This window comes from Hippopotamus amphibius, chromosome 5 (assembly GCF_030028045.1).
Source record: "Hippopotamus amphibius kiboko isolate mHipAmp2 chromosome 5, mHipAmp2.hap2, whole genome shotgun sequence".
Classification (NCBI taxonomy): domain Eukaryota; kingdom Metazoa; phylum Chordata; class Mammalia; order Artiodactyla; family Hippopotamidae; genus Hippopotamus; species Hippopotamus amphibius.
Window position 1 is genome coordinate 174,463,215 of NC_080190.1, and position 19,663 is coordinate 174,482,877.

The 19,663-nt window shown below is 55.6% G+C and overlaps 1 protein-coding gene across 7 annotated transcripts in view; it reads right to left on the minus strand.

Moving 5' to 3' along the window:
* The window catches only part of ARHGAP39 (Rho GTPase activating protein 39), a 49,226-nt gene that overhangs the window by 22,737 nt on the left and 6,826 nt on the right, over positions 1-19,663 (minus strand). For all 7 annotated transcript variants that reach the window (XR_009053974.1, XR_009053975.1, XR_009053976.1 and 4 more), the window contains exons 2-4: positions 14,498-14,661; positions 9,536-9,970; positions 2,032-2,115 (exon numbers count right to left, since the gene is read on the minus strand). Coding sequence is in view for 4 of the 7 variants with exons in the window: in XM_057736738.1 (XP_057592721.1) it covers positions 2,032-2,115; positions 9,536-9,970; positions 14,498-14,577 (599 nt within the window). In the remaining 3 variants the exon portion in view is untranslated. The remainder of the gene's footprint in view (positions 1-2,031; positions 2,116-9,535; positions 9,971-14,497; positions 14,662-19,663) is intronic.

Sequence of the window (19,663 nt, forward strand, 5' to 3'; positions counted from 1 at the left end):
TTGTTCTTATTGTACAGGTGAACCCACCATCACAGGAAGTAGAAATCCCAAGTGTCTTAAGAAGCCAGTCGTGCAGTCTGGTCCTCTGCCTCTGTCCTCTGATCGAGGCTGGGCCTTTGCGGCGAAGGCTGCGCGTTCTCACGACCGGGCGTGGGTGGGGCAGCACTGAGAGCTCCGGCGCCAGCGCGAGGCCAGGGCGAGAGTGAGCAGCCTGCCCCAGCGCGGCCAGGACCAAACCTTGCGTCTTCTCACCCGCCGGGAGAAGGCAGACCACGGAAGGGCTCCACTCCAGCCTGCCGCCCGGCCAGCCAAGCAGAGCGGTGGGTGGCAGTCAGCGTGCCAGGGCGGCAGACCCGGAGAACCAGCTCTGGAGTCCGAGATCCAGGGCTGAACTCCAGCAGGTAACTCCCTGGCTGCGGGCGTCCCAGTGTCCTCATCAGGTCTCATGTGGCGCTGGCCCCTCGGTCTCCTCACGGCTCCCCAGACCAGGAAGCCCATCCTTCTCTCTCGTCCTTCTCTCTCAGCCTCTAATTCCCTGTTGACTCTGCGCGGGGCGGGAGGGGGTAGGCACCCAGGCGAGAGACGCCCCCCAACGCCGTTGTTCGCAGAGGGCTTCCAGTGCACGTGGGGAAGGCGAGGGGAAGGCGGCCTCCCACCGCCTCAGGAAGTGCGGGAGCAGGGGTGGGGGCGGGGACTCCGCTCAGCCCAGGGCAGCCCAGGACCGGAGTCACTGCCTCAGGGAAGCCCTGCTCTACGCAGGGAAACAGGACCTGCACCTGCACGGACACACACGTCTGGAGAGAAACCTCTGCCCCGAGATGTGGGCGCGACTCACACACAACAAGCAGAGACCACGTCAAACAACCGGAGCCATGTGGGCCTCTGACCACCCCGCAAACCACGGGCCCCTGAGCACCCTGCGCCGGGGGTGCACGGCCGCTGGCGCACAGCCTGGGGGGTGGCATGCCACACCCCCCCCGCCCCAAAAGGTCTCCCTGTCCCTCCCACTCCATCTGGGTGAGGGTGCTCCTCTCACACCCAGCCCAGGTGGCGCTGGGACGGCAGGGCCAGGGCAGCACCAGGCCAGCAAGGACCAGGGGGCACGCACATCCCCCAGGGCCCAGGGCTGTGACGCGCAGCTGGCAAGCACACGGCGTGGGAAGAAACACGTCCGGGGACCTGGCCTGACCTGGAGCTGGGGGGAGGCCCTGCCTCTCAGCCCCCCACATCCATTTACCAATGAGAGTGTGGGAAGCGACGAAACACACCTGTGGACAGGGCCACCCTGCTGGCCCCAGGCAGGCTCAGATCCCTCCCCATATCAGTGAGCCTGGTCACCACCTGAAAGCTCAATCTTTAAACTGAGCAAAGTGCAAAAGGCCCCTTCAAACCCCTCCCAACACACCCTGCTGCTGCTGGTCTGTGCTGGGGGCACCCAGGTCATGGGGGGCCAGCACCCTGCCCAGCCCCCACGGGCTGAAGGAGGAGGTGCCTGCTCTAGCCTGGACACACGCGCTGACCAAGGGGGGGCCCCTGCCCAGACCGACGGCTGCTGTGCTCAGGGTCCCGAAGGTCACATCTGAAATTCCAACGCCCTGCAAGGCCAACCCAAGGCTGAGGGAAGCCAGCCTCCTCCCTTCCCTACGCTGGCCCCGGTCTTCCTGACGTGGCCTGGGAGGTACTCCGATGTGGTCTGGAGCTCCCAGGGAGACCACACACTAAGGAGCTAAAAGGGGTCTGCCAGGTGCCAGGGCCAGTATCACGGACCCAACGGCTCCCCAAGCCGCACAGTGACTGGCAGCTGCCACGCAAGCCCGGGGGCCACGTCCCCTGGCGTCGTGGCCCTGACAGCCGCTCCTCACGTTCCACTGGCCAGGGCAGGGCCCTGCGTGCCGTGCGCGTCTGGCTGCTTGCTTCCTGCTGAGCCAGACTGTTCTCCAGCTCACCCACGAGCTGCCAGGAAAACCACCCACGGGTCAGGAGGCAGGGCCGGGTCAGGAGGCAGGGCCAGGCCTGAGGCAGGGGCCCTACCTGCAGTGGAGGAGGTGGCCATCTGTGCTGTACTCCCGGTAAACCTCGTAGTCCTTCTCGGGGGCCACTCCTGGCAGCGGGGAACTGAAACGCAGCGAGATGAAAAGGAGACGTGAACAAAGTACAACCATTTAGAAACACAATCCGTCAAGAATCACACGCTCTTCTCTCACGTTCCAGAAACGTGGGTGCTGTCCTTTCAACGCCTCACCCCCGGCTCCTGCCCACAAAGCTGTCCCCTCCACCTGGTCTGAGTATCTGTTGTGCCCTGCCCACCTCCTCCCTGGTGCCTGGAACGGGGCCCGGATGGAACGGACCGGAGACCCACCGCCCTCCCACAAGGACAGCCCCACGACGGCCCCAGGCCCGGCTCAGAGCTGGAGCTCCGGCTGGCTGGGGAGCTCGGGGCTGGGCTGGGCGGGAGCACGAAGCGGGTAAGGCAGACACGCTTCTGCTCACGTGGAGCTCACACTCGGGTGCTGTCCACTGCAGGACAAACCGGAATCTCAGGCTGCTGTAGGGCTGGGGGACCTGAGCCGCGGACAGGAAAGCGGGCCCACAAGGGGGGGCGAGCTGGACACAGCCCGGGAACAGGAAGAGGCCACTGTGCTGAGACGTGGCAGGGAGGGGGGTGCAGAGGGGCTCGGGACAGGCCCCCAGGGCTCGCCACGGCAGGAAGCCTGTGCTCCCCTTCAGGTCAGGGGTCAGTGAACTACAGCTTGGGGGCCACATGCAGCCCGCTGCCTGTTTTTGTACAGCAGGTGAGCTAAGAATGGTTAATGTCTGAAAACGTTTGTGGGTGGGAAATGTGAAAATGACATGAGAGTCCAATTCCAGTGTCCGTCAGGAGCACACCGTGGGGACACGGTCCTGTTCGCGCATCTGTAACAGCGACTTGCGTGGCTGCAGCAGAGACGGCGCAGGCCCAGGGATGCAGCCGCAACTCAGCGGCCTAAGGGCCACACATGTTGCCGACTCGTGACATTTCACTGTGACGCTTTTACTGCCCTACCCACCCACAGTGCCGCGCCAGGAACAGACCGTGGGCCCGGACTGTTACACCTTTAGTGCACACTCTCTGCTGCTGGGCAGATGCACACACAGCCTGCTGGAAGCGCTGCAACGCCCCAACGTTGCACAGCGGTCAGAGCCCAGAAGTGGAAATTTCATCACAGCAGAATTACTGCACAAAGTGAAAGTGAAAAGGGCCCTGACACCAAGGGAGCTTCCAAGTGGCTCATTTGTTAGCCAAGCAAGGAATGTTGCTCACGGAGGATATGTTTGTTGCATTGTGTTGACTGCAGCAGCTAAAGTTATGGGTCCGGAGAAAATAAATCTGCTTCGGGCTATCAGCCTTTTGGCACAAACAGCGTCTTGAGGAGTTGAGGACAGTGAGAGTAGCACCAGTGGCCAAGGACCAGAGGGTCCCTGGGCTCCTGATGGCCACACGCCCCTGGCACTGCTCCGCAGCGGTCACTTCACTCAAGGAGTGAATGCCGAGTGTTCAGTGACTGAAGAACTGGCCCCTGTGAGTCATCTCTGTGAACAGCTACAGCTGAAATGACTGCTAAAGAAGCTGGGAAAACCCTTAATTCAGTCCAACCTGAAGTGGAATTTGCTATGATGTGTTACAACTGATCACGGTAAAAACACGCGTGTCAGGAGAGGAGGAGAGGAGTGGCTGGGAGCCGCCCGCCCACAGGGAGGTGTTGAAGGGTGAGCTGCGCGCCCCTCACCGGCAGGAGCGCTGCAGAACACGCAGAGCCCACCACGAGTTCTCAGGGTCGGGCTGAGAACCTCCTCTTTTCTCCTGGGTTTGACCATCACCGGTTCCAGGGATTTTTGTCAGAAATAGAAGCGAAACATCCCCACTTGACCTACCACACAGCAGTGTAATGGCTTGAAAGGGGAAAGTTTTATTGCAATTTTTAAAAAACTCATGGCCTAGACGGAAATCTTCTGTGTGAGAAACACCACTACTCCACCACTATCACCGAACACTGAATGTGGCAGTTTTTTCACATCTGATCATGTTTCTCGATGAATCCAACCTCAAATCATAAGGCAAACAGGTGCTTCTACGAGACGCCAAGACTGCAGCAGAGTCATCTTAACGACAACGAGCATCTGAGTCACGAGCGGCGTCACGCGGCTTCATGATCTCCTTCCCACGCCACAAAAACCAGAACGAGAAGCGAGATCTCCGTTCTCAGCTTTGGAGCAGATACATTTTCTAAGCTCAAACTACTGGCAAACCTCAGAAGTACTGCAGGTTTAGTTCCACACCACCGCAGTATTCTGGTATCTAAGTGCGGTCTGTTAAGCGTGCAACGGCCACCTGGGTTTTCTGAGGAACCTGAACTCTAGGACTTACATGGTAGAAGAAATGCCCACAACTAGCTAAGATGGTCTTAACTACAAAGAGGAGACAGGGACACTTCCCAGCACACACAAGGCTCGGGTGGTGCCGAGGGAGCAGGTAGACGGTGCTGCCGGGGGAGAAGGGGGCGGGTGGCTGGGCGGGCGGGCAGCGGAGGAGACGGAACACAGATCCTCCTGGCCCCACACGAAGGTGGCGCCCAGCAGACTCAGGCCTCAACGTGGAAGACAAAACTATAAAGTTAACACAACACATATAAGCAAATACCTTTGGACCTAGGCCAAGAAAGAACTTTTTAAACAAAACATTAAAAACAAACCACAAGGTGAAAATAATAGTAAATTTGGTTGCATCAAAATCAGGGACACCAGGGACCAGTCAGCAGGCACGACGGGGCCACTGGTGAGGAGCTGAGCCCTGGGGTCCACGGGGCCTCCTGCACACTGAACCGATGGTCAGCTGGCAGCTCCAGGAGAAAGCGTGCAGAAGGCAGAAGCAGCCGATCCACATCCGTGAGATTCCGCCTGACCGGACCCACTGGGGGAGCCTGGTCCAGGGCCGCCCTGCAGGTCACTCGCCCCCAGCGCTGTGGGGAGCACACAGATTAAGAGCAGCGTCCTGCGGGGGGTGCAGAGCACACAGTCCCCCGGACACAGGAGCACACTGGGGGCAGTGTGGGGACGACGCAGAAGGACGGAACGTGGGGACGACGGTAAGTACCTGGGCCTGGAGGACACGAGAAGGATAAACCCCACTGTCTCACTGTGTCTTCCTGGGACCCCAGGAAGCACCCCACAGCCACCCTGCCAGACCAAGGACAGGGGTTGGCGTGGATGAAGCATGACCCAACCCTATAGGGGGGTTAAGAAACTGATAAGAAACACCTAAAGCACAAGGGAAAGGACTGCCGTTCAGAGACAAATACTAGCCGTGGAAAAACTGGCCGAAGGTAGTTCCAAAGTACACTTTAAGGCAAAAAACATCGGCAGGTAAACGACGTAATGACAAAGGAAAAACACATCAGGACATCTAGCTGCAAACCTGTTTGCAGCCAATCTAGGGCTTCCACACAGCGTGGAGGCAGCAGCAGCGTGAGGCAGGAAGGAGAACAGACCAATTCCACTGTCTGGGGAGACTTTACCTCTCAGAATCCATACATCAGGTAGACCAAAAACTAGTAAGAAACTCAAATGATACAATTAACAGATCTGACCTAATAAACACACAGAGAACCCTAGACCTAACAGGGAATAGGAATTTTTGAAGTAGCCCTAAAATCATTTATAAAAATTCAAGATTTAGGCTACAAAGCAAATCTCAAAAAAAAAAAAAATCATGCTTTCTGGCCAAAATGAAATTAAGCTGGTGACCAAGAACAAGAACGGAGAATAACCAACCTACAGTTTTGGAAATTAAGACATTTCTAAGTTACAAATGAGTCAAAAAAGAAATGGGAGTTCCCTAGTGGTACAGTGGTTAAGAATCCGTCTGCCAGTGCAGGGGACACAGGTTTGATGCCTGGTCTGGGAAGATCCCACATACCGTGGAGCAACTAAGCCCGTGAGCCACAACTACTGAGCCTGAGCTCCAGAGTCTGTGCTCCACAAGAGAAGCCACCTCAATGAGAAGCCCGCGCACCGCAAAGAAGAGTAGCCCTGGCTCCCCGTAACTAGAGAAAGCCCGCGCACAGCAATGAAGACCCAACACAGCCAATAAAAATAAATAAATAAATAAATAAATAAATAAATTTAAGAAAAAGGAATCATAATTAAAATGAGAAAATACTTAATATTGAACAATGAAAATTCTACTTACCAAGAGTTGTGTAATAAGTAAAATCAGAGCAGTATGCTGAGGGAAACATGACTTCAGACATTCACTTCAGAAGAAACAGTGAAAACAGATGTGTTAAGTTTCCAATGATAATTTGGTAAAAGACTGAGAAAAAAATGTCAAATAAATAGAAGAGCAGTGACACAAGAGGCTCATGAGTGCTGGATCGGGTTCTCCGAGCAGACTGACCACGTGGAAACCCTCCAGGATTTCCTCGTGCCTCCTGAGATGTCCACAAAGGAAGGAGCACCACGGAGCTGAAACTCCATCCACACAGGCCTCAGGTCTGGCTGGTGAGCAAGTGCTCTTTGCTAAATACGCCAGGAACAGACAACGTTTCAGAGGAAAGGCTCCCACTGTTGACAGAAACCCAGGAGACACAGAACAGGGAGCAAAGTATAGGCCACTTCCACTTACCAGCATGGGACACACTCTACACAAAATATGCACAACATGAATCTACGCTTAAAGTTACACAGACCGAGTCTCCCAGGAACACATGAAATAGAGGATTTAAAAAAAATGCTAACTGTAGTACTGCCTGGGGTTGCTGGAACCAGCACCACAAACTGGGTGTCTTCGCAGAACAGACATTCATCCTCTCACAGTCCTGGAGGCTGGAAGCCCAGGATCAAGGTGCCAACAGGGCCGGCTCCTCCTGGATGCTTGGAGAGTCTCTTCAGGCCCCCGACCAGCTTCCAGTGGTGCTGGCCATCCCTGGCATCCCTCGGCTTGTGGCCACAGGGCTCCAGCCTCTACCTCGGCCATCGGGGTATCACCCCGTGCATCTCTGTTTTCTTGCAAGGACACGGATCCTGCGGGATTAGGGCCTTGCCCACCCCAGGGCGGCCCCATCTCAACTTAACGACGTCAGCAACAGCCCTGTTTCTCAATAAGGCCACGTTCATAGGTGATGGGAATTAGGACTTCAGCATATCTCTCGGGGGACAAAATCCAACCCACAACAGTAGACTCAGAAAATGTCCTGGATAAGCTTCCATGTCCGTTCATGCTAAAAAGCCCAATAACAGGAAGGGACACCCCAGCCCGATGGACAGTGTCGCAGGGACAGCAGGCCGCAGCCTGAGCGTCAGGACAAGCCTGCCCTGGTTCATCCTCACCGTGCAAGTGCTGACCAGCTTCGGACAGCTGGCCAGTGTCACAGGCTGGAGAGACAGTGAGATCTACTGAGACTAATGAGAGCTCACCAAAAGTGTAAAAACTGGGCCTTCCCCTGGTGGCGCAGTGGTTAAGAATCTGCCTGCCAATGCAGGGGACATGGGTTCAATCCCTGGGCCAGGAAGATCCCACATGCCGCGGAGCAACTAAGCCTGTGCGCCACAACTACTGAGCCCACATGCCACAACTACTGAGCCCACATGCCACAACTACTGAAGCCTGTGCTCCAGGAGCCCGTGCTCCGCAACAAGAGAAGCCACTGCACTGAGAAGCCTGTGCACCACAATGAAGAGCAGCCTCCGCTTGCCACAACTGGAGAAAGCCCACGTGCAGCAACAAAGACCCAACACAGCCAAAAATAAAAAAGTGTAGATTATTGTATTTAGACATTTCTAATTTTAAAAAAAAAGTGTAAAACCAGGACTGACAGATAAAAATCAGTCTGTATACCAGTACTGATCACATAACGTGACTTTATATAGCACCTAAAAATAAACCTTAAAAAAAAGTGCAAGTCCTTTGTGGAAGAAAGCATGCAACGCACCACCTTCATCCTCGGGATGAGATGACATCATCAAGGTGCCGACCCTCCCAACCCGTCCGCAAACAACACAGTTCTAACCCCCGTCCAGCAGGGTTTCCTGTGGGGACACGATCTCAAGCCAACCCCACAATCCAAGACACCACACTGCGTCCAGGACACCCCTGGAAAGAGGACCCCCTCCCCAGCCCCCCCAGACGGCTGCGTGGTGCTGCACAAGCTGCTCAGCAGTCCCTTCCCCCCGCCGCAGGGACAGGCTGGCGTCCACCACTCCCCATGCAAGCGGGGGGACATCTGAGCCCAGAGGCTGCCAACCTGCTGGACGGGAGGAGGCAGCTGGCCGGAGCTCCAGGATGCCACCGGAGGGACGAAAGGCTGCTCTGAAAACTCACCCGTCCACTTCCTCCTCAGGGCTCCTCTCGGGCTCGGCCTCCTGAAGACGACGCCCAGCACCCTCTCCGCCCGCTGCAGCCCGCCTGCCCAGGCCCTGGCTCGCGCCCCTAAGCCCAGGGTGCGTCCAGCACCCACACCGACTGCCCGTGCGGGTGTGGCTCCCCATGCCGTGCGGGAGCGGCACGGCCAGTGTCTAGCCCTGTGCACCGGAGCTGCCTGTGTGCCCACCGCACCCTCGGCACACGGGGCACGGCCCAGGCCCGGCACACCGTTCTCCAGATGGACCCACAGGGTAAGTCGGCTTCCGACTGCTTTGCGAGTCCCACTGTCCCCAAGTGAGACCCAGCCTGCCCAGCCCCCTTCCCTTGCCAAGCCTCCAAGGCCAATGTCACATTCCAGATCCTCCCCAGCTTCTTGCTGGTAACTTCCAGCCTGCTTGGTTTTCTCTGGGGAACATGCCGTCCAGCCACTCCTCTCTGGTCTGGGTCCCTTGAGTGCTGGGCCCTGGTGTCAGCTCTGTGGCTTGGGACAGTGTCTGCAGAGTGCTGGCTCTGGGGAATGCATCCTTGGGGTCCAGGCTCTGGGGTACGGGCATTTGGGGTGGGCATACAAGAGCTGGGGGGAGGCGTCCGGACGTGCAAGGCCGGCAAGAGGTGGGAGGCCAGGGGACCACCGCCTCACTGTCCGCCAGCCCAGGAGGGAAAGCAGCCACCTCCGCACACAGCCGCGGCGGCCCCGGGACAGGCAGACGCCTCCTGGGCTCCCAGGGCAGCTGCTCTGCCCCGCCGCCCACCCACTCATTCCTTCCTTTGCAGAATGGGGGTGATGCCCTCACCTCCCTCCCGGGGTGCCGGTGAGATCAGCCGAGCGTGCCCAGGGATGCGTGGTGCCAGGTGGGGCAGCGTACCGATCCCCGCGGATCTGCCTCCCGAGAATCACGGGCTGGTCTGCCTGGGGAACGCACCCCTCCGTGGCAGGTGCTCTGCGGGGGCTGCCTCTGGGGTCCCCATGCCACGAGGAGAGAGGCAAACAATTGCACAAATCAGCCCGAAAACCTCCGGTCCCGGCACGGCCCGACCGGCGGGCCCGCAGAGGAGAGCGGGCGGGGCAGGGAGCGCGGCCCCCGCCACCGCACAGGGTCCCGCCCGCTGGCGCCTCCCGCGCCCGGCCGGCCTCACCTGCAGCTCTCCTCCTTCACCGCCCCGAGCGCGGCCTGCCGGCTGGCCCGGCCCACAGGCTCCTGCGCCTTGTCGCCCGCATCCAGCTCGGGCTCCAGGGACGAGCTGGTGCTGCCCTCGCGGCTGACGCTGCTGCCCCGCCCGGGGCTGTTCTCGGCCGAGGCGCGGGGGGACTCGGTGTTCTGCTTCAGGGTCTGCAGCTTGGCCAGCGGGATGATGTCGCAGTCCTGGGGCCGGTGCCACACCGTGCGCTGCGTGGTGGCGTTGTAGTAGTAGAAGCGCGAGGTGTTGGGGTCGAAGAGCTCCCACCACTGGTTCTCACTGGTGCGCTTGATGCGCACGCCGGCCGGCGGGTCCCACACGCACTCGCCGGTGACCAGGTTGGCGTACATGCGCTCGCGCGTGCGCGGCTCGATGATCTCCACCCACTCCAGCCTGCGGGAGGGGGAGGGCAGCGTTAGCGCGGGGCCGGCGCGGGCAGGCCGCCCGCCCGGGGGACTCAGCACCCGGGACCCCCGCCGCACCCCGCGGACCAAGCACCTGGGGACCACCCACCGACCCAGGGGGTATCCTGGCCGTCGGGCCGTGCGCCCTGCGTTCCATGTCTGCAGACCGGCTCGCCCACACCAGACCCCTCCTCGTCTCTGCCAGCCTCAAACACGAGATAAAAACAACGCACACCTAACTTCCATCCACTTCTGATTCTCTAAATGCTCATTAGGGCCCAGCCCTGGGAGTGGTGGGTGGGGGGGGGGGGGGTGGCGTCTTCTGCCTGGCCCCACATTAGGGATGCCCTGGGTTCTGGCTCCCTGTCCTCAGAGGGCCTGGACCACATGCACGGCCTGGACGCTCCTCCCAGGCCCAGCCTCCACCACCATCGACCTGCCACTCATGCCAGCATCTGCTGTCCAGCTGCCCCGGGGCAGAGTGGACCATCAGCTGCCCTGCTTCCCTGCCCGGTGGGAGCGTGAGACCCTCCCACCCCCTCCTGCCTGGATCCCCATGGCCCCCAGCTGGTCATTCTCCATACAGAAGACGGAGCAAACTTCTAATCTTAGGAACTGGGTACTTTCACCTGGGAAGCTGCAGCCACCAGCACCGCCCTAGGATGGAAGGTCCCCCAACACAGCTCAGCAGGCTCCCCGAGCTCGGCCAGAGGACACGGCCCCCGCCAGGCTTGGAAGCTGGCAGGTACTGTCCGAGAGTGCCCCTCACCCAGGGACGAAGGCACCTGGAGGCAGAGCCTGGAGGCCAGGCCAGGCGCTGTGGGTCTTGCTTTGGAAAGCGGGAAGCCCTGAGGTTCCGCAGTCGCCCTCAGCTGACTGCCTGCTCTCCCCTCGGGCCACGGCATGGGATTGGCCAGGACAAAGGGTAGACGCTGCCCAAGGAACGGCTGACCCAGCAGAGACGCTCGGAAGGCACTGGGTGGGCTCTGAGCCCCAGGGAAGCAGTGACAGTTCTTAGTTTTGCTCTAAACACACTTTCAAATGAATTTAACGGTGATAATTCTCTCTAAATAAAGAAAAGTGTCTGTTCCCTTTTCAGCGCACCCCTGTGTGCATGTGGGCAGGACCCCGCCTCTTCAGAAGACCCCCTACAGCACTGAACCAAGACCCTCGGGAACCCGGGGACAGCGAATGCGCTGGAACTGGAGCCTGGGGAGGGCTGGGAGCAAGCTGGGGACCGAATCGACACTGCAGCAGGATAGGGAGGGTGGACCCTGTGCGGATCGGAGAAAACAAGCCTCGTCCCCGGCATCGGTGCTGCCCACACCGAGCACCCGGGGGTTGCAAGGCACAGGGACGCTCGGTCACCGGGCGTGTGACCGAGGCATGGTGCTGAAACTGCCCAGGGGCTTCGCTGCCAGCACGAGGGGTAGGGACCCATGGGTGACAGAACTGACCACAGCAGCCCACCCATACCATCGGAGCTGAGTTTGAGGGAGATTTATTTGGGGACAATGTCTAACATGGATTGGGAAGGAAAGAATGAGCCGTTTGGGGACAGAGGCAGAAAATTCAAGATGACAGTGGTTTCCCTCCTGGGTATGACGCCAGGAGACCTGCCTCTTTCCTCCACATTGTGGAGATGTTTACTTGCAGACAGTGACCTGTTCAAATACTTCCTGGAAGAGCCTAATGAGCACCAAGTATGTCCCAGGAAACCTACCAGCTGAAAAGGAGGCGAGTGTGACCAACCACATGCCCTGCGACCAGGGATCCCGCAATAGGAGGCAGGACCGTTCGCCAGGGAAGGGAGAGTCTCTCCAGCAGACGGTGCTGGAAGCTGGAGCTCTCTGGGCAGGAGACCGAGGCTCGCCCCTATCTTATGTCACACACACAGAAAGCTCACACCTAACAGTGACTAAAACCTAGATGCACTAAAAGATCGATAAATTGTAAGGTAAAAAAGATTTGGGTTTTGGGGACACATTTGGTGAGAATATTAAATATTTGCAATATAAATTACAGATAAAGAATTCATACACTTAATATATAAATTTGAGCAAGAAAAAAAACCAAAAATACTATAGAAAAACAGGCAAAAGATAAGAACAATCTGCAAAGTCAGTAACATATGGGAAATATCCCACCTCATCTGGCATCAGACGTAAAACCCAAGCCGCAGTGAGGCCCCAGCCCCCAGGCACCACATCCAGGCCCAAGCTTTGTCCTGGGGGAGGCTGTGGGCAGATGGGGGCAGCATGTGGGGCCCCACGGAGGGCACATGAGGGCACAGCATCTCCAGCCCAGCAACCCCTCCCCCTACTTCCCTGAAGACACACCTCCAAGAACACAAAATGACACAAGCACCAGGCTCTCACTGCAGCATCACTAACTGCACCGTAACTGGAAACGCCTACCCTGAACATGGGACTGGTTTACCACCACACCCAGGAGGCTGCAAAGGGACCCTCTGGGACCCAAGGTCCGGGGACCCTTCCGAACAGAAACATAGGAGATAAACCAGAAAACCTACCTGCAAGAGGCGGGGGGTGGGCACGGAGAAGGTCTGGGGGTGGTGGTGCTTCTCTGAATATAAACACCTCTTGAATAGTTTTGTCTGTTGAAAGCATGTTAATGGTCTACATGTTTAAAAAACAAAATCAGGGACTTCCCTGGTGGTCCAGTGGTTACAACTTGGCACTTTCACTGCCTGGGACCCAGGTTCGATCCCTGGTCAGGGAAATAAGATCCCACAAGCCGTGTGGGTGTGGCCAAAAAAACAATACAAAACAAAGCAAAATTAAATCAGTAATAACAGAAAGGGAGAGGGAAAAAAACCTCAAACTGAAACTGAAACAAATGAACGCAACTGTATGTCAATGAACATCGTGATGAGAGCAAAGGGGGAAAGAAAGCTAACCAAGTGTGGACACAGGACTGGACTGCACCGCTGCTCCTGGGCGGAGGGTGCCTGTGGGGGCACCCCTAAACCCTGGACATTTTTCTAGTGTACACACACACACGTCTGTAGTGGAACGGGCAAGTGCCCCTGAAGCAATCTTGGACGCATCGTCAGTTGACCAGATGCGTCGCTGCATGGAGGCTCTTGGAAGCAGGGCTCCCCTGGAGGAGGAGGGCTGTGCGTAGGAGGCTGCGAGAGAACATCCCCAGAGATGGACCGGGGCTGGAGGCATCCACGCGAATGCAGCATTTCTAGTGCTTCTGCTTAAAGGGCCAAGAAGCACACACACTGTAGGAGCCAAGTGCACACGGGCTGGTCCTTAGACCCTAGGCTTCCCTTGGGAACAAGGCCCCTCAGAGAAACGGATGGGGGAGGCGGAGGGGGCAGCAGAGGGGGCACCTGAAGCCCGGGGAAGCCGGCAGGCATCGCAGGGGCCAGCCTGGAGGCGTCTCGCCGGGTGCGTCTGGGAAGCACAGCACCAAGTCATTAAGTGCAGGATGAATGACAAACCGCGTAAGACAGAGCGGAATTCGTGATCCCACCCCGAGAGGGACCCACAAGTGAGCACAGGAACAGGGAGGAGGGGCTCTTGCCCTCACAGGACACTGAGCGCTGGCCGGCCGGCGTGGACAGCGTGCTTTGGCTGGGAAGCCAGCCAGCTCCACACCCACCCAGGAAGGCCCAGGTTGAGAGAGAAACGGTGGAAGCCCCGAAACTGGCGAGGAGCACGGCAGCGGGGCAAACAGCCACCGGGAGCAGGTAGGCAGCGGGTGGCCGTGAACCTGCAGGAGGACTTGCTCCGCTCAGAAATCGTCAGGAAAACCAAACCAAGTGCTTGATCTTAACAAGGGTGACTGTTCCCTGAACACGTGTCTATGTCACAAAAGCAGAGAAAGGAAGTGGAAATCTTGCAGGTCACGAAAGGCGAAGGAGATCTGCAGACGTGGGGTGAGCAGTGCCAGAGGGGCCGGAAACGCCACAGAGGACGGCAGGGGACCAGCAGCCACAGCCGGCTGGGCGGCACAGGAGGCGGGAGGCTCTTGCCTCAGGGATTTAGTCGTGGTGCCACCTGTCCTGGGAGATGGGAGCAAACACGGGGTGAACGTGCAGAACCAATCCCCCCCCCCCACCATGACTCAGAACAGGGCTGTCTGTGGGGGAGCCGTGGCCACACGTGAGCGGCACACAGTGTGCATCCAGGAAAGGGGAAGCGGTGCTCTGGGCACTCTCCCTGTGCCTGCGACTTGTGGAGTTACTGCCAAATAAAGCTACACGCTAGGAACGCGAAAGTGGTCATCTGTGGCTGCCCGCCGGCGGTGTGGACGCCCAGAGGGGGCCTGAGGGCTGGGCCCAGCGCAGGGCTGGCGGGGTGTCCACTGCCGGAGGAGGAGCCCTCCCCGCTCTGCAGCGCGTTGGCGACAGAAGGTGGGGCCCCCTGGGGACGCCGGACTCCGAAGGTGGCGCACACCACACCGCCTCGGGAAGGAGTGGGGACGGCCTGCGAGAGCTGGTGGGACAGCGCTGACACGCCGAGGAAGAGGTCAGCTGCCTCACCTTGTGCTCGACCCGGAAATCCGAGACTCCGGCAGGCCGGCATGGTGGCTCTCGCACTCGTAGTCCTGCGTCTGGGACATCGCAGCCTCTTCCCGAGGACCCAGGTGGGCGGACGTCAGCGGGTCATGGGGACACCCTCCAGCTTCCGTCGGGGAGGCACCGCCCTGAGAGAGAGCAGAAGCCAGGTGATGACGCCTCTGGGTTTGCGCAACCACGAGCTGCCAGCCCGGCTCCTCGCGGCCCGGGTCGCCGGTGCGAGCAAGGCACAGCCAGGCCTGGGCCGGCTTCTGCACTTTCTGCGCCAGACCCTGAACCCCAGCTGGGATCCGGCCCCTGCCCAGTGCCCGGGGAGGGCACCCAGACCCCCTCGCCAGCTGCCCCCTCCGAGAGCAGTGTCCTTGCCTGGTAAACAGGGACAGCACCACCCACCTGGCACTACCGTGTCCACAGGTGAGAGGCACACGGCATGCCCTCGACTGGGCAACACTCAAGGGTGATCGGTGCACACACAGGGCCCTGATTTAGGACACAGGGGGCTGTTTAAAACCGGCACTGCCTTGACATGACTTACACGTGGGAAACAATGAACCTTGACCCCTACCTCATCCAACGCATTAAACTCAATTCCAGGTAAACCGTTGCTCTAGACATTAAAAGTAAAACAATGAGACTTTTAGAAAAAATGTAGAAGAAAATCTGTGTGGTCTTAGAGCACATAATCATACACAAAACCCCACTAACCACAAGAAACCGTGGCAACCTGGACTATAACATTAAGTTGTTTGTTCGTTTTAAATTTATTTTTAACGCGACAGGTCTTGTTACAGAACGCAGGATCTTCGTCGAGGCGCGGGCCTCTCTCTAGCTGTGCCGTGCGGGTTTTCTCTTCTCTAGCTGTGGTGCGCGGGTTCCCGAGCACGGGGGCTCTAGTTGAGGCGCACAAGCTCGGTTGCCCCGCAGCACGTGGGACCCCAGCTCCCTGACCAGGGATGGAACCTGCATCCCCCGCACTGGAAGGCAGATTCTCCACCCCGGACCACCAGGGACGTCCCTGGACTATAACAGTGAGAGCCTCTGTTTGTACATTGTTACCATGATGGATACGACTCAGCCACAAAAAAGAATGAAACGATGCCATTTCCAGCGACATGGATGGGCCTAGAGATGGTCACACTAAGCGAAGTCAGTCAGACAAAGACAAATACCATATGACATCACTTACATGTGGAATCTAAAATACGACACAAAGGAACTTATCTACAAAACAGAAAGACTCACAGAGAAAAGACTTGTGTTGGCAAAGGGGGGGTGGGGGGGGAGGGAAGGACTGGGAGTTTGGGGTGAGCAGACGGGAACTAGTATATACTGAGTGGGTGAACAACAAGGTCCTGCTGTTCAGCACCGGGAACTACAGTCAATGTCCGCTGAAGCACCATAATGGAAAGAACATGGAGAAGAATATACACGTATGACTGAGTCACTTTGCTGTACAGCAGAAAGTAGCACAACATTGTAAAGCAACTATACATCAATAAGATTTTAAAAAATAAATAAATAAGCCAAATCCAGGATGGGAGATATCTGATGCATAGAATATGTATAATACAGTACATATGTGTGTGTACATTATCTGATCTGACAAAGGACTATTTCCAGGATATATAAAAGAGTCCTAGAAATAAGTAAGAAAAAGACAGATCATCAATAGGAAAAAGGACAAAAGACTTGAAAGCACACTTAACAAAAAAAATCTGAATGGCTAATAAACACACAGAAGTTGCTCCACCTCAGTCATCGGGAAGTGTGAATTAAGAGCATCCCAGGACACTAGCGTGCCCACCAGAATGGCTACAAGGGAAAGAAAACCTGTCCCATGCTGTCCAGGATGTGGAGGCTCACTGCAGGGGCAGCACCTCCTAGGCTGCACACATCCCGAGGCCCTGCCGTCCAGGGCTGCCACTTCCAGCCACAGGGGCAGCAGAGGCCACACGGCTGCTCACCAAGACCTGCACACGGCATTCCCAGCAGTCCCGGTCCCAGCAGCCACGACGGGACACTGCCAGATGTTCATCGCAGCGGAAAGGGCACGCAGGAGTCGCCCCGACAACGTGGGTGTGGCTCCCGGGGGTGAGTGACAGGAGCCTGTCACACTGGGGCCACCAGCATGATCCCCTAACAGAAGCTCAGCAGCAGGCACGAAGGGCCTCTGCGGACGCGCATCGCACGTCAGACGCAGCTACCTGTGTGCCAGGGAGTGACGGGTGGGCCCGAGGGACAGGGCCACCGCTGCGCGTACGCTGCTTTATGAAAGCTCTCGGAGTGCCGTGCCATGGCTGTCGCACCTTTCTGTACAAGCCTGGCTTCACTAAAACATCCGAAGAAGTGAGGAGCAGCAGCAGTGTCACCGGACACACCTGCCCCGTGCTCCCTGTCCCCATTCCGGATGGTATCGGGACAAGGCCGTCCCTGGAAGAGGCCGGTCCACAGATCCTAACTGTGCTACTCAAAGGGGGATAAAACGGGTTCAGGGCACGAGGTGGGGACACAGACAGCCAGGGGCCCAAGGGGAAGGGGCACTGGGGGCCAATCAGACACTTCCTCTCAGGCCCAGACTGACGGTGGCGCCCCCTGTCCGTGTCCCCCCCCCCCCCCCCCGCCGCCGAGACCTCTCAGCTGCTGGGCTGAAGAGCACTCCACTGCAGGAAAGGCTCCCAGCCGCCTCCTTCCTGCCACTGGAATGCTTAAGACCGCCAGGAATCCCATTTTAAAAAATGAAACAAGTCTTCCAAATTGTCTAAGAGAGGGCTTCCTAGGTGGCGCAGTGGTTAAGAATCTGCCTGCCAATGCAGGGGACACAGGTTCGATCCCTGCTCCAGGAAGATCCCACATGCCACGGAGCAACTAAGCCCGTGTGCCAAAAAAAAAAAAAAAAAAAAAAAAAAACAACAAATTGTCTAAGAGAAAATAGGTGACCTTCTTTTATGGCTTCAACATTAAAAAATAAATAAATAAAACAGCACTGTTAAAAACAACCAACCAAAAAACAGCACCGTTAGTGAAATTCTGAAAAAGTAAAAGGTATCTACCATAACTTGAAAGCAACTCAAACCACTCTCCTCCCCCTGTGCACTTCCTTTCACTCCTCTGCCATCCTTCCCGCTGCTCCAGAGCAGCAAAGCCACCACCGCCGGTGCATCTGGCTGCCCTCCTCATTCCAGTGCCAGCTCAGGCATTACCTCCCCCAGAAAGCCTTCTCCACTCTGGGGAAGACACCTCATCCTGGTGACCCAAATGCCCTGGGTCTGAAATCAGGTAGTATTGGTCCTCCACCTTTGCTCTTCATTTTTGAAGCTGTTTTAATTATTCTAGGTCCTCTGCATTTCCATATGAATTTCAGAGTCAGTTTCTCAGTTTCCCCAAAACAGGCTGCTGGGATTTTGCTTGCAGTTGCATTGAATCTATCCATCAATATGATGAAAATTGCACTGGCAGGCAGATTCTTTTTTTTTTTTTTTTTTAAGATTTATTTTATTATTTATTGGCTGTGTCAGGTCTTCGTTGCTGCACATGGGCTTTCTCTAGATGTGGCGAGCAGGGGCTTCTCTTGTTGTGAAGCATGGGCTCTAGGTATGCGGGCTTCAGTAGTTGCAGCGCATGGGCTCAGTAGTTGTGGCTCGAGGGCTTAGTTGCTCCGAGGCATGTGGGATCTTCCTGGCCTAGGGCTTGAACCCATGTCCCTTGCATTGGCAGGCAAGATTCTTAACCACTGCGCCACCAGGGAAATCCCTGCAGAGGTTTTTAAAAATTGGAAATGGATGTTGGATTTTGTAAATCATTTTTACCACGTCTACTGAAATGCTCACATGATTTTTCTTTTTTAGTTTCAGAATAGTTGAATTGCATTGATTAATTTTCTAATGTTAAACCAACCCTGCATTCCTTGGACAAATCCCAATTGGTCAGGATATATTATTTTCATAGATTGTTGCATCATGTATATATTTGTACACATTCTATATTGTTAACAAAATAAGATTTTGTAAAGAGTTTCTCCATCTGTGTTCATGTGGAAGATGAGTCTGTAGTTTATTCTTCTTGTGATGTCTGCCTGGTTTTGGTATCAGGGTAATAGTGGCAAAATAAAATGATGTGAGAAGTAAACCCTCTTCTCAATTTTCTGGGAGAGTCTGTGTAGAACTGCTATTATCTCTTCCTCAAATGTTTGGTAGAATATACCAGCGAAGCCATCTGGGCATGCATTTTTTTTGAATGAGCTTTAGTGGTTTTTGTCTTTCAAGGAATTTGTCCATTTCATATAAGTTGTCGAATTTATTGGTATAAAGTTGTTACACTATTCCTTTATTGTCCTTTTAAGATCAATAGAATCCGTAGTGATGCCATCTCTTTTGTTCCTGATATTGGTAATTTATGTCTTTTCACTCTTTTACCTAATCAGTTTGGTCAAAAGTTTGTCAATTTTATTGATCTTGTTTTAAAAAAGACAGTTTTTCCCTTTATCAGTTTTCTCTACTACTTATCTGCTTTGTTTAATTTCCACTTTGATCTGTGTTACTGCTTTTCTTTGCATTCTTTTGGATTTAATTTATTCTTTTTCTAATTTAAGGTAGAAGCTGAGTTCAGTGATTTGCGACCTTTTAAAATTTTAATCCAATTTAGGCCTTTAGTGTTATAAAAAATTTCCTTTAGAGTATAGCTATCACGACATCCTACAAATTTTGATATGCTATATTTTCATTTTCACCCAGTTCAAAAGCTGTCTCATTTCCCTTTTGATTTCTCCTTTGACTCATGGATTATACAGAAGTATGTTATTTACTTTCCCAATAGCTGGTGACTTTCCAGATATTTTTATAATTTCTAATTTAATTCTTCTGTCAAAAAACTTATGGTGCAGAAAAATGGTCTATCTTGCTAAATATTTCATATGCACTGGAAAAAAAAACATGCTGTTGGGTAGAATATTCTATGAATGTCAACCAGGTCAAGTTGGTTGACTGTGCCAACACCAATTTTCTGTCTGCCTGTTCATGAACCACTGAGTGAAGAGTACCGAGAGCTCCAGCTTTGCCTGCTTCTTGCTGTAGTTCCCTAAGTTTCTGCTTCACGTGTTTCACAGCTCTGTTATTAGGCACATACGATTTACAG